Source organism: Suncus etruscus, chromosome 18 (assembly GCF_024139225.1).
Source record: "Suncus etruscus isolate mSunEtr1 chromosome 18, mSunEtr1.pri.cur, whole genome shotgun sequence".
Lineage (NCBI taxonomy): Eukaryota > Metazoa > Chordata > Mammalia > Eulipotyphla > Soricidae > Suncus > Suncus etruscus.
This window is the reverse complement of record NC_064865.1, coordinates 38486060-38498460: the sequence shown is the minus strand read 5'-3', so window position 1 is coordinate 38498460 and position 12401 is coordinate 38486060. Positions and strand designations below refer to the sequence as shown.

The window sequence follows — 12401 nt, the reverse complement described above, 5'->3', positions numbered from 1 at the left end:
AAAACAAAACCAAAAGTAAACAAACAAACAAAAAAAAATAATTTAAGGAACTGGAGCTCATGCCTTGCATGTGGTTTTCTGGGTTTAGTCTCCAAAATCACATGATCCCAGGACCACCTATGAGAGAAATGCCCAAGTGAATCCCAAGCTAGCCTCTCCCTATCCTCAGTACCCCTAGGTGTGGTCCCAACCAAAAAACAATTGAATTTAACATCAAGACTGCACAGGTTGGGGCCAGAGAAATAGCATGGAGGTAGGGCATTTGTTTTACATGCAGAAGGAAGGTGGTTTGAATCCTGGCATCCATATGGTCCCCCAAGTCTGCCAGGAGTAATTTTTTTTTTGGGGGGGAGTCATACCTGGCAGCGCTCAGGGGTTATTCCTGTCTCCACGCTCAGAAACTATTCCTGGCAGGCACGAGGGACCATATGGGGACGCCGGGATTCGAACCAATGACCTTCTGCATGAAAGGCAAACACCTTATCTCCATGCTATCTCTCCGGCCCTCAGGAGCGATTTCTGAGTGTAGAGCCAGGAGTAACCCGAGTGCTGCCAGGTGTGACCCAAAAACCAAATAATAATAATAATAATAAAAAAGACTAGAAATGAGATTGATATGACTTATTAGTTGAGGTTATTTAGAAACAGATAAATTGTCTTCTGAACATGCAAGGTAAGTTCGTATTTCCAAACCTGGTGTAATGAACATCTTTCCCCAATTTCAATGACCTACATACTGCCAGACATAGTCCTCCTCTCCAGATGAGCTGGAGGGCCTCTCTGTCAGACCAGCACCACTGCTCAGAAAATCATACCCTCCACTATTGGTGGCACTCCCTGCAAAAAATAAAATAAATAAATAAAATAAATAAAAAAAGAAGGGCCAGGGGCCAAAGCAATAGCACAGTGGTAAGGCGTTTGCCTTCCATGAGGTCAACATAGGATGGACCCCAGTTCGAATCCTAGCATCCCATATGGTCTCCCGAGCCTGCCAAGAGTGGCTTCTGAGCACAGAGCCAGAAGTAAACCCTGACCAATGTCAGGTGTGACCCAAAACAAAAAAATAATAAAAAGTGGGGACAGAGATATAGTTCAGGAATTAAGGTGTTTCCCTTTCATGCCACAGACCCTGGTTCAAATCTCCACCCAGCACCATATTTGGTGAACAAAAAACCTGAAAAGCAAAGAAACAAAGGAAGAAGAGAAGTGAGACAAGGGTCTCACTATAGACAGACCTCCCAACATTAGAGAGACCACAGGGAACTGGTAGGAACATAAATGTTAAAAACTTGTATAAAAAAGGAGCTGGAGAGATAGCATAGCAGTAGGGGGTTTGCTTTGCATGCAGCCAACCCCTATGGACTCCAGTTCGATTCCCGGCATCCCATATAATCCCCCGAGCCTGCCAGGAGCAATTTCTGAGCACAGAGCCAGGAGTAACCCTGAGCACCACCAGGTGTGCCCCCTCCCCGAAAAAAGACATTGTATGAAATCAATGTGTTTCTTGGAAACAACTTCCTTCAAATGACTCAAAATAACTCAAAATGAAATAATCTGAAAGTAGTGAAATGCTTTTTAACAGAAAGATCTATTTTAGGGGGTACCCACCTATCAGTGCTCAAGGATCACTCCTGGCAGGACCAAAGGGGATTTGGGGGATCAAACCCAGGTCTGGCATGTACAAAGCAAGAGCCCTACCTTCTGTAATATAGCTCTGGCCCAGATTTATTTTAAAAGACTAGAAATGAATTGAAAAAAAAAACAACTGAAAGATAGGCTATCTGAAATATAAAATTCTCTGAACTTGGGACCGGAACAGTGGTGCAAGCAGGGGCTCGCAATAGCCTAGGACAGACCGCACTTCAATCCCCTGGCGTCCCATATGACATCCCATATGGTCCCCCAAGCAATTTCTGAGTAACCCCTGAACATCACCGAGTGTGGCTGAAAAAACAAACAAACAAAAACAAACAAAAATAATTAAAAACCAAAAAAGAAACTCTGAATTTAACAAAATACAGGTAACAAGGAAGGAATCAGAAAAGTTGAAAATAAATCCTTTTTTGGGGCCGGAGAGATAGCATGGAGGTAAGGTGTTTGCCTTTTATGCAGAAGGTCATCGGTTCGAATCCCGGCGTCCCATATGGTCCCCCGTGCCTGCCAGGAGCAATTTCTGAGCATGGAGCCAGGAGTAACCCCTGAGCACTGCCGGGTGTGACCCAAAAATCACGAAAAGAAATCCTTTTGTTATACTCTTCTCTCACACTCCCACGTTTTGTTTTTTTAGGTATTTTACTAATCTAACGTGGGGTTTCTAATTTTTGTTTTTAGAGTCACACCTGGTGGTGATTCAGGGCTATTCCTGGCTCTGTGCTCAGGAGGGACCCCTGGTGGTGGATACTCAGGGAGTCATATGAGTTCTGGAGATTCAAACTAGGTTTGGCACTTGCAAGGCAAACACTTTAGCTTCTGCACTATTTCTCTGGCCCTTCATTTCCTTTTGTAGAAGCCTCTCAATATTTCATGGATAGTCCAATTTGGTGGCAATGAAATCATAAGCTGGTTTTGAAAAGCTTTTTTTTTTTGGGGGGGGTATTTGGGTATAGCCCAAAAACCAAAACAACAACAACAACAAAACCGAAGTTGTTTTGTTTTGTTTCTTTGTGGGTCACACCAAGCGGCACCCAGGGGTTACTCTCTGGCTCTGCGCTCAGAAATCACTCCTGGCAGGCTCAGGGATGCTGGGATTAGAACCACTGTAGGTTCTGGGCCAACCACGTGCAAGGCAAGCACCCAACTGCTGTGCTATCTCTCTGGCCCCTGAAAAGCGTTTTTGGTGGAAGAGCACGCTAGCTGTGCCCAGGACCCATGGTTCTCAGGGATCACTCCTGGCAGAGCTCTTGGGACCATAGGGAGTGGCAGGTCCTTAGGGGGCCAGAGAGATAGCATGGAGATAAGGCGTTTGCCTTGCATGCAGAACATTGGGGTTCGAATCCTAGAATCCGATATGGTTCCCCCGAGCCTGCCATGAGCGATTTCTGAGTGGAGAGCCAGGAGTAACCCCTGAACGATGCCAGGTGTGACCCAAAACAAACAAACAAACAAAAAACAATAAACACCACTCAGAGTACCAAGGCAAACAAAGGCCCTACCAGCTGTACTATCAATCCAGCTCCTCCAGTTCCAAGTTCTTGAGTCCTATGATTTCTCTGTGAACTTTTCTCAGACTCTCTCCTTTTATTTAAATTCTCTTTCCTCTACCCTTCTTTGATGGTCAGTGGTGGCACAGGCCTGAATGTGGAGTTAACACACTTTTCATTGTGGTTTGCTTGAGGCTCTACATTAGCTGCCCCAAGAGGTGCAGTACTTGTGAATGTGCTCACTCAGTCACACTCTTGGTTGAGGCACACATGTTATGGTTGTGGGGTTCACCAGGGTCACTGTGATGTTTGCACATGTGCTGGCCAGAGTCATATGTAAACACTATATATATAAGGGCTGGAGTGATAGTGCAGTGGTAGGGCATTTGCCTTGCATGCAGCCCACCCCAGATGGACCAGGATTTGATCCCCATCATCCCATATGTATCCCTCGAGCCTGCCAGGAGTCATTTCTGAGTGAAGAGCCAGGAATAACCCCTGAGTACTGCTTCCCCCCCAATTTATATGAGGAGGCGGGAGAGATAGCATGGAGGTGGGGCGTTTGCCTTGCATACAGAAGGATGGTGGTTTGAATCCCGGCATCCCATATGGTCCCCCGAGCCTGCCAGGAGCGATTTCTGAGCGCAGAGTAAGAAGTAACCCCTGAGCGCTGCCGAGTGTCTCACACACACACACACACACACACACACACACACACACACAAATTTATATGGGCACTTTGAGGTGTATTTCAGGGCTACTCCTGGCTCTCCTGTGCTAACGGATCACTCCTGGTGGTGGTAAGAGAACCCACATGTGGTGCTGGGGACTTGAACCAGGGTCACAAATGCAGCAAAGCCCTTGTCCTCTGTACCTCCTGCACTATCTTTCTGCCCTCCCTCACCGCCCCCCTCCACCAATGGGACCAAACCCTGTGGGACCAAAGTCCCTCCTCTAGAGGTCTGATTTCTGGACTATGGTTCTCTGCCCTACCTTGCTTCCCACAGGAAGCCTATAGCAAAAAAGCTGCCGGAATCTCAGAATCTGCAGTCAACTTCCACCTCTCTCACCTGGACAAGAAACATCTATTTCTCCAATACTTTTTTTCCTATTTTTCCCCTCCCAAACATGCAGTAGATGGTATCCCTTAGCTCAAGCACAATATAGTATGAGAGTAATAAAAATGGGTTAATCTGGGGTGGAGAGATAGCATGGAGGTAGGGCGTTTGTCTTGCATGCAGAAGGTCGGTGGTTCGAACCCCGGCATCCCATATGGTCCCCCGAGCCTGCCAGGAGCGATATCTGAGCGTAGAGCCAAGAATAACCCCTGAGGGCTGCCGGGTGTGACCCAAAAACAAACAAACAAACAAACAAAAAAGGGTTAATCTTTTCAAAGATATTAAGGACCTTGAAAACATACTTTAAAAGAAAAAAAAAGGAAAAATAAAAATAAAAGAAAACATACTTTATTTGAATAAAGTAAAATAAAATAAAAAGTACATATGGGAGTGATTACTACAGTAAGGTATTTGTTTACAGGTGAGCAGAGTTAGATACCCAGCATCCCATATGGTCCCCCAGCACCCCAGTAGGAGTGATACCTATTGTGCAAAGAGATAGGAGTAAGAGCTGAGGTCTGCCAGAAATGATCCAAAATACAAAAAAGGAAAGAAAAAGAAAGAAAGAAATCCATATTCTGGTCTTTGCAAAATTCCTTGAAACCTTTCTGTGTCTTTTCATTGCACTTTGAATAAAAAAAAAAAAAAAAAAAAAAAAGCCTGCTTCTCCCTAAAGCTCAGAACCTTATGGGCAACTTTCCCACTTTTAGTGTCCTAAGGGCATTCTGGCTTCACAAGGCCTCTGGACAACTGCTGCTGGTCGCCCATCAGGCACCGCCGAAGCCACCTAAGGCGACGGCGGCGCGCGGGTCCTTCCTAGCCGGGGGCGGGGCATGCCTGCCCGGAAGAGACGCGTCGTGTTGCGCATGCTCTTTCCTTTTCAGCTCGGCGCCGGACGGAGCAGCCGCCGCGGTGAGTGTCTCTGGGGTTGCTCGGCGGCCATCGGTCCCCATCCTGGTTACTGTGTCCCCGTAGTCGTCGCCCTTCGCCGGGATCTTGCCGAAGGGATCCCTCTCTTGCTCCCCACGTGCCCATTGAGCCCGTGGCGGCGCCTTTGGGGACGTGCAGGCGCAGATTAGTGTCCCGCTTGGGCCACCATCATCCCTGCCTGTCCATTTTGCTGAAGGGGTTGGGATAGTGCAGGAAATGAGGGTCGCTTGGCCTGCAGGGGTCTCTTTAAAACTCCCCGCCTGGTCTTTGCTGCTGATCTGAAGGTGCAACTCACTGTACTGCCCAGCTTGCAGAGTTGGGGTGACCCAGGGCCTTGCTTTCCTTTCCCCCTGCTTGTTATGGGGCTATTGAACTGATATTTCTCAATGCTCCTGATTCTCTCCTTGCAGATGTTGATGCCCAAGAAGAACCGTATCGCCATTTACGAGCTCCTTTTCAAGGAGGGGGTGATGGTGGCCAAAAAGGATGTCCACATGCCTAAACACCCGGAGTTGGCAGACAAGAACGTGCCCAACCTTCACGTCATGAAGGCCATGCAGGTAGTTGGGGGGGTACTGGGCACTTTTCAGGGGTGAGTGGAATGTGGGTTTCAAAGTTCCTCCAGTTGGTGTGTGTTTTAGGTTGCTTGTCAGGGTTCCTGGACCAGCCCTGTTGTTGGAGGAACTCCGTCTGCCTCCAGGTTTGTTAAGTCTTTAAAAGCTTGTGTTTTTTTTTTTCTCTCTCTTTCTTTAGTCTCTCAAGTCTCGAGGCTACGTGAAGGAGCAGTTCGCCTGGAGACATTTCTACTGGTACCTTACCAACGAGGGTATCCAATATCTCCGGGATTACCTCCACCTGCCTCCAGAGATCGTGCCCGCTACCCTGCGTCGCAGTCGGCCTGAAACTGGAAGGCCACGGCCCAAAGGTACGATGCCCAAGCACAGTGCCTTTTTGGGGTACCTGTTCTGAAACCTTAGGGAGGGGGAAGGCATGGCAGGCTGCGATCCAATTCTGGCAACTTGGGCTTGCCCAGCACTCAAAATTGAGTCGCACTTGAAGCTTCAAGCTGCTGAGGTTAGTTCTCTATACCCAGACTTATCTGGTAGCATATTGAATATAACTTTAAGGAGAATGGGTGTGTGCTTGGGAGCAAAAAATCCACAGCAGGACTTTGTAAACTGTAGTTTTTTGGCTACAGCTGTTGATGCTCAAGAGGTTAAGCCTGCCCTGCATTTAGGGAACACTCTTGGTGGGAGAGGGACAATGAAATGAATACTTTGGATCCAACCTGGGGTCATTGAGGGTTGGCTGTGTATCAGGTAAGCCCTTACCTGCTATGCTATCTCACTCCAGCCCCAGTGAAAGGGAGTCAAAGATAAAAAGAAGTTGGATTCAGATATGGGAGAGTGGGTGTGTATATGGCATGAACTAATTTACTTTTGGAAGAATCTGGACCCAGATCACATCTCCGTGTTCTTAGTTTCTGAGAAAACTTAGACAAACTTTGTAAGGAGTTTGGGTATTGGAGGAACAGATTGCTAACACCTGGCAGGCAGACTTTTGCTTGGACAGTTGCAGGGGGTCTCTTAACAAGAGCTCTGCAGGTCTCTGGATTGTGTGTTAGAAGCAAAGATATCATCGGGAAAGGGCTAAACATGGTTTGCACCCCATGAATTCTGGTACTTGTCCTAGGTGGAGCCTGACGTTTATTTTGCTCTAAATATGATCATTCCTTCTACTTAGAAAAACTAACTCTCGGGGCCGGGCGGTGGCGCTGAAGGTAAGGTGCCTGCCTTGCCTGCGCTAGCCTTGGACGGACCACAGTTCGATCCCCCGGTGTCCCATATGGTCCCCCAAGCCAGGAGCAACTTCTGAGCACATAGCCAGGAGTAACCCCTGAGCGTTACCGGGTGTGGCCCAAAAACCCAAAAAAAAAGAAAGGAAGGAAGGAAGAAAAAGAAAAACTAACTCTCAGGGCTGGTGCGGTGGCGCTAGAGGCAAGATGCCTGCCTTGCCTGCGCTAGCCTAGGATCGAACCGCGCCCCTGGTGTCCCATAAGGTCCCCAAGCCAGGAGCGACTTCTGAGCACATAGCCAGGAGTGACCCGGGTGTGGCCCAAAAACCAAAAAAGAAAGAAAAAAAGAAAAACTAACTTTCTGTATGCCTTTATGGAGGAGCCCATTGGGAAACTAAGAGATTCTTGGTGACTTTTCTGTTTTTTTTTCGGGGGGGGGGAGCCACACCCGGTGGTGCTCAGGGGTTACTCCTGGCTGTCTGCTCAGAAATAGCTCCTGGCAGGCACGGGGGACCATATGGGACACCGGGATTTGAACCAACCACCTTTGGTCCTGGATCAGCTGCTTGCAAGGCAAACGCCGCTGTGCTATCTCTCCGGGCCCGACTTTTCTGTTTCATATAATCATTGTAGGTGGGAATCTTTTAAGTTTTATCTGAGCTGTGAATTTTGAGAAGGCAAAATGTTCTGAAGATGCTAGTTTGCCATTCTGAGTGTAGATATTTCTGGCCCTCTTAACTACTCACATCTAAGTTCCCCAATAACCATGAGACTAATTATCATTTTCTTCTGAAGCAACCCATTCACTATGTGGTATATTTTTCTGTAGGTCTGGAGAGCGAGAGGCCTGCAAGATTCAACCGAGGGGAAGCCGACAGAGATACCTACCGGCGGAGTGCTGTGCCCCGTGAGTGAAGGAGGGATCCGGACTGAGTGGTTTGGGGTTTGGCTTATTGCGGTTAGGACATGGGGCTGGGGGTCTGACCCAGGAGGCCTCGCATAGCCAGGGCCCTGGGTGGGGGTGGATGGTTATAATCTCTTATTTTCAACCAACCCTTGAGATCAGCGTCACTGGAAATCATTTTCTGTCTCCAGAGCCTCTCCGATTCTCACCCCTGCAGCTGCTTGTGCTATGCAGTGATTTGGTGGGTCTTGAGGTGAAATCTGAGGCTAGGGCTCATATAGCCGGAGGTGATGCCAGGTATCCATCTGCCCTGGGCCTCCTGCATGCCAAGCAAACACTTAGCCCATGGACCTAACTCTGGTACCTCCATAGCTATTACCTTTTTTGGAATTTTTTTAGTTGGTGTGGGGACCCTTCTTGGATGGCAGCTCAAGGGACCATATGGTCTGTAGGGGATCAAACTTTGGGTCAGCAACCTGCAGAGCAAATATCCTACCCTCTGTACTATCACTCCAGCCCCTATCGTTACTTTCTTACTCTCTCACCTGTCTTGGTTCACATAGTAGATATTTGTGATTTACGCCTACTCAGTAGCCTGCTTGTTGGTTCAAAAAGTATATTTTGGGGGCCAGAGAAAGCATGGAGGTAAGGCATTTGCCTTTCATGCAGAAGGTCGGTGGTTTGAATCCCAGCATTCCATATGGTCCCCTGAGCCTGCCAGGAGCGATTTCTGAGCATAGAGCCAGGAGTAACCTCAGTGCTTGCTGAGGTTTTCGTGTGACTCAAAAACAAAAAAGTATATTTTGCCCTGCATGGGCTGACCTAGGACGGACCTCAGTTCGATTCCCCTGGCGTCCCATATGGTCACCAAGCCAGGAGTGATTTCTGAGCGCATAGCTAAAAGTAACCTCTGAGCATCACTGGGTATGGCCCCCCCCCCCCCAAAGTATATTTTGTTTCTTGGCCACATCAAGCAAGCTGTTGGCTCAGGATCTCCTGGTGGGCTTGGGAGACCAAATGGGGTGCCAGGTATTATGCCCGGATCAGGTTTCATACCTGTTTAATACCATTCTTGCCATCTGTAATTTTTTTTAATGCTCGACTCCTGGAAGCTTCAGTCTTAGGAAAGTGAAACCGTGCCATGCAAGAGGTCAAGGCTCCTGGCCAATTTATATTAGCATTTCTCATATGATCTTCTGTGGGAACCACATGATAATTCCAAGTGGCCACAAGTTGAAATCATATAATTGGATGTGGTTGGGGAAAGGTTGAGCAGGACTGGTGGGAGGTTTGGGTATGAATAGAGGCTCTGCTCTGCGGACTAGATAAGACTTGGGGTGACTTGAGGGAGTGGCATACTAGCCACTGGTCATTCTGTTGTGAGAGTGGTTTGGTATAATTTTACAGGCATAGATAGGCTAGTGCAGGGTGATAAGAATGAGCTCTAAGAAAACACAGAAAGTGAGATTGCTCTTTGTTTTGGGGCCACACCCCACAGTACTGGGATCAAACCCAGGCCTCCTACTTGGCAGTTCCTGTGCTCAGCCCTTTGAGCCCTTCCCTGCCAGGTAGGCTCTTGTTAAAAGTTATGCCACACAGGGAGTCAGCCTGGGATGGCTCTCTGAGGTTAGGTCTGGGTCACAGATACCTAGTTTGTGAAGACGAGATGGGCTTGGATCATAGTGTAGAGAGGGGAACAGTAAATTCTCTGGAATGGGCCAAAGAGAGACCCTGACTTAATGACACAGAAACCACATCTCTTTTCCTCTCACACACACACCAAGCAATTGGAACTAGATTATGAGGATTTTCTTGTCTACACTCCGGGCTCTGCATGCTGGAAATCACTCCTAGGCTTGTCCAGGATCTATCAGGGCTGCTGTTCTGGTGGATTCTACACATCAATTTGGGCAGAGAGCTCTGGAGCTTACATTTGTTTGACCACATGAGGCCACGGTCAAGTTTGTTCCCAGGGTCTCTTGCCTGCCTCCTTGCTCTTTTCCTCCAGAGTTAGACGACCTTCCACGGGTGATAGTGACTGGTAGCAAGTGAATTGGTTCCTCTCTGCTCTTCATTCATACTTTTTTTTTTTTTTTTTTTGGGCTCAGGGGTCACTCCTGGCTGTCTGCTCAGAAATAGCTCCTGGCAGGCACGGGGGACCATATGGGACACCGGGATTCGAACCAACCACCTTAGGTCCTGGATCGGCTGCTTGCAAGGCAAACACCGCTGTGCTATCTCTCCGGGCCCCATCCAGATTTCTTTTCTTTCTTTTTTTTTTTGTTTTTTGTTTGTTTTGGGTCACACCCGGCAGTGCTCAAGGTTACTCCTGGCTCCATGCTCAGAAATCGCTCCTGGCAAGCTCGGGGGACCATATGGGGTGTTGGGATTTGAACCTATGACCTTCTGCATGAAAGGCAAACGCCTTGTCTCCATGCTATCTCCAGTCCCCCCATTCAGATTTCTTTTTTTTTTTTTTTTTTTTTTTGGTTTTTGGGCCACACCCGTTTGACGCTCAGGGGTTACTCCTGGCTATGTGCTCAGAAATCGCCCCTGGCTTGGGGGGACCATATGGGACGCCGGGGGATCGAACCGCGGTCCTTCCTTGGCTAGCGCTTGCAAGGCAGACACCTTACCTCCAGCGCCACCTACCCGGCCCCCCATTCAGATTTCTTGACCAGCCTGGCCTCCTGAGACATGTGGGCACATGATTTTTTTTTAGAACAATATTTTTTATCCATAATGTTAAATTCCATAAAATCTGCCTTACAATGTAGAGAAAATTACATCCTGACAATGACTGACAAAGTCACAAACACTAACGTGAACAAGGAAAGAACAGCCAACACTAGCTTTTTTAGTTGATTATATGAGTCAAGAATACTATTCCGGGGCCGGGAAGGTGGCGCTAAAGGTAAGGTGTCTGCCTTGCAAGCGCTAGCGTAGGACGGACCGAGGTTCGATCCCCCAGTGTCCCATATGGTCCCACCAAGCCAGGGGCGATTTCTGAGCGCATAGCCAGGAGTAATCCCTGAGCGTCAAACGGGTGTGGCCCAAAAACCAAAAAAAAAAAAAAAAAAAAGAATACTATTCCAGGGTCTGAAGCAGTGGCACTAGAGGTAAAGCGTCTGCCTTGCAAATACTAGCCTAGCGTCCCATATAATACCCCCCACCCGCAGCCAGGAGCGATTTCTGAGCACATAGCCAGGAGTAACCCCTGAGCGTCAAATGGGTTTGGCCCCAAAAAACAAACAAGAAACAAAGAATACTATTCCAGGTGTTAAAATCAACATATTTTCCTTCTCTGGGTGGGCACATGATTTAAGGGAGGTGTGAGGTGTCTTGAGTGCTCCAGGAGAGGATCAGGGTGGGCAGAGATGGTGTGAGGAGGCATGCATCTGTGACCAGCCTCTCTGGGAGCTCAGCTCAGGCCCTTCACTTGCCCTTGCAGGGAGTGTCTCTTACCACGAATTTAAACCCCTCTCATTCCAGCTGGTGCTGACAAGAAGGCCGAAGCTGGTGCTGGGTCAGCCACAGAATTCCAGTTTGTGAGTATTCCCCTTAATGTCGCCTAGTCTGACCACAAACCTCCCTGTGATCCTGTGGCCTTGTAGATCCTCAGGAGGCAGTATTTGTGGTCGATCCCACCCTCAAAAAAGAAGCCCCCACATTTTTATATTGCAGCATAGTATGAAAAAATTGAACCAGTAAAGGGGCGTTTGAAATTGTCACTCTCCTAAGGGGTTTCATTAATCTGAGGAAAGCAGCATGTAGGGGTAGAGGCGCCTCGGGCCTCATTTGTGAGTGGGATCGTGTATTTCCTGAGTACAGCTGGGGAGAATGAATTCTAGCAGTGGAGATTCCAGAGGCCGGAAGAGACGATTCCTCTCAGAACCTCCAGGTGGCCAGTGCTGACTCATGTGCTTTTCTTTTTTGCAGAGAGGCGGATTTGGTCGTGGACGTGGTCAACCCCCCCAGTAAAGTTGGAGATTCTTTTATGCTGAATAAATCTACACCAGAAAGTTTATCTTCCTGTTTATTTGTACTGTATGGCCTAAACAGAATCAGGTTTGTGGGTCAGAATATAAACTGGGAAAAACCTGATTGTTTTGGTAACATGTTTGGCCAAGGAGCTGTTACTAATTTACTTTGGCTATTACTGAATCTGCCTGCTAACTGGGAACATTTATGGGAAGTGGGGTCAGGGGCAGGGTAGAGATGAGGAAGATCTTTTTTTTTTTTTTCTTTTTTTTTTCTTTTTTTTTGGGCCACACCCAGCGGTGCTCAGGGGTTACTCCTGGCTGTCTGCTCAGAAATAGCTCCTGGCAGGCCCGGGGGACCATATGGGACACCGGGATTTGAACCAACCACCTTTGGTCCTGAATCGGCTGCTTGCAAGGCAAATGCTGCTGTGCTATCTCTCCGGGCCCAAGATGAGGAAGATCTTACAGAGATGAAACATCGCAGTGTTGAGGCCATGTGAGCTGCCCAGGTTTGATCCCTGGCATCTCATA

General features: G+C 48.0%; 1 protein-coding gene across 1 annotated transcript; it reads left to right on the top strand.

Moving 5' to 3' along the window:
- The first annotated feature begins 5108 nt into the window (after nt 1-5108).
- On the top strand, nt 5109-11914 carry RPS10 (ribosomal protein S10). Its single transcript, XM_049765291.1, has 6 exons — nt 5109-5170; nt 5599-5748; nt 5942-6113; nt 7813-7890; nt 11380-11435; nt 11827-11914. Exons 2-6 carry the CDS (start codon nt 5599-5601, stop codon nt 11866-11868), a joined length of 498 nt encoding a protein of 165 aa, XP_049621248.1. The 5' UTR covers nt 5109-5170; the 3' UTR covers nt 11869-11914.
- The last annotated feature ends 487 nt before the right edge of the window (nt 11915-12401 follow it).

Bases quoted from the DNA above. Each gene is read 5' to 3' on its own strand.
- RPS10 (XM_049765291.1), top strand. From the start codon at position 5,599: ATGTTGATGCCCAAGAAGAACCGTATCGCCATTTACGAGCTCCTTTTC. The intron at 7,891-11,379 runs GTGAGTGAAGGA...CTCTCATTCCAG, and splicing joins CCGGCGGAGTGCTGTGCCCC to CTGGTGCTGACAAGAAGGCC. The intron at 11,436-11,826 runs GTGAGTATTCCC...TCTTTTTTGCAG, and splicing joins CAGCCACAGAATTCCAGTTT to AGAGGCGGATTTGGTCGTGG.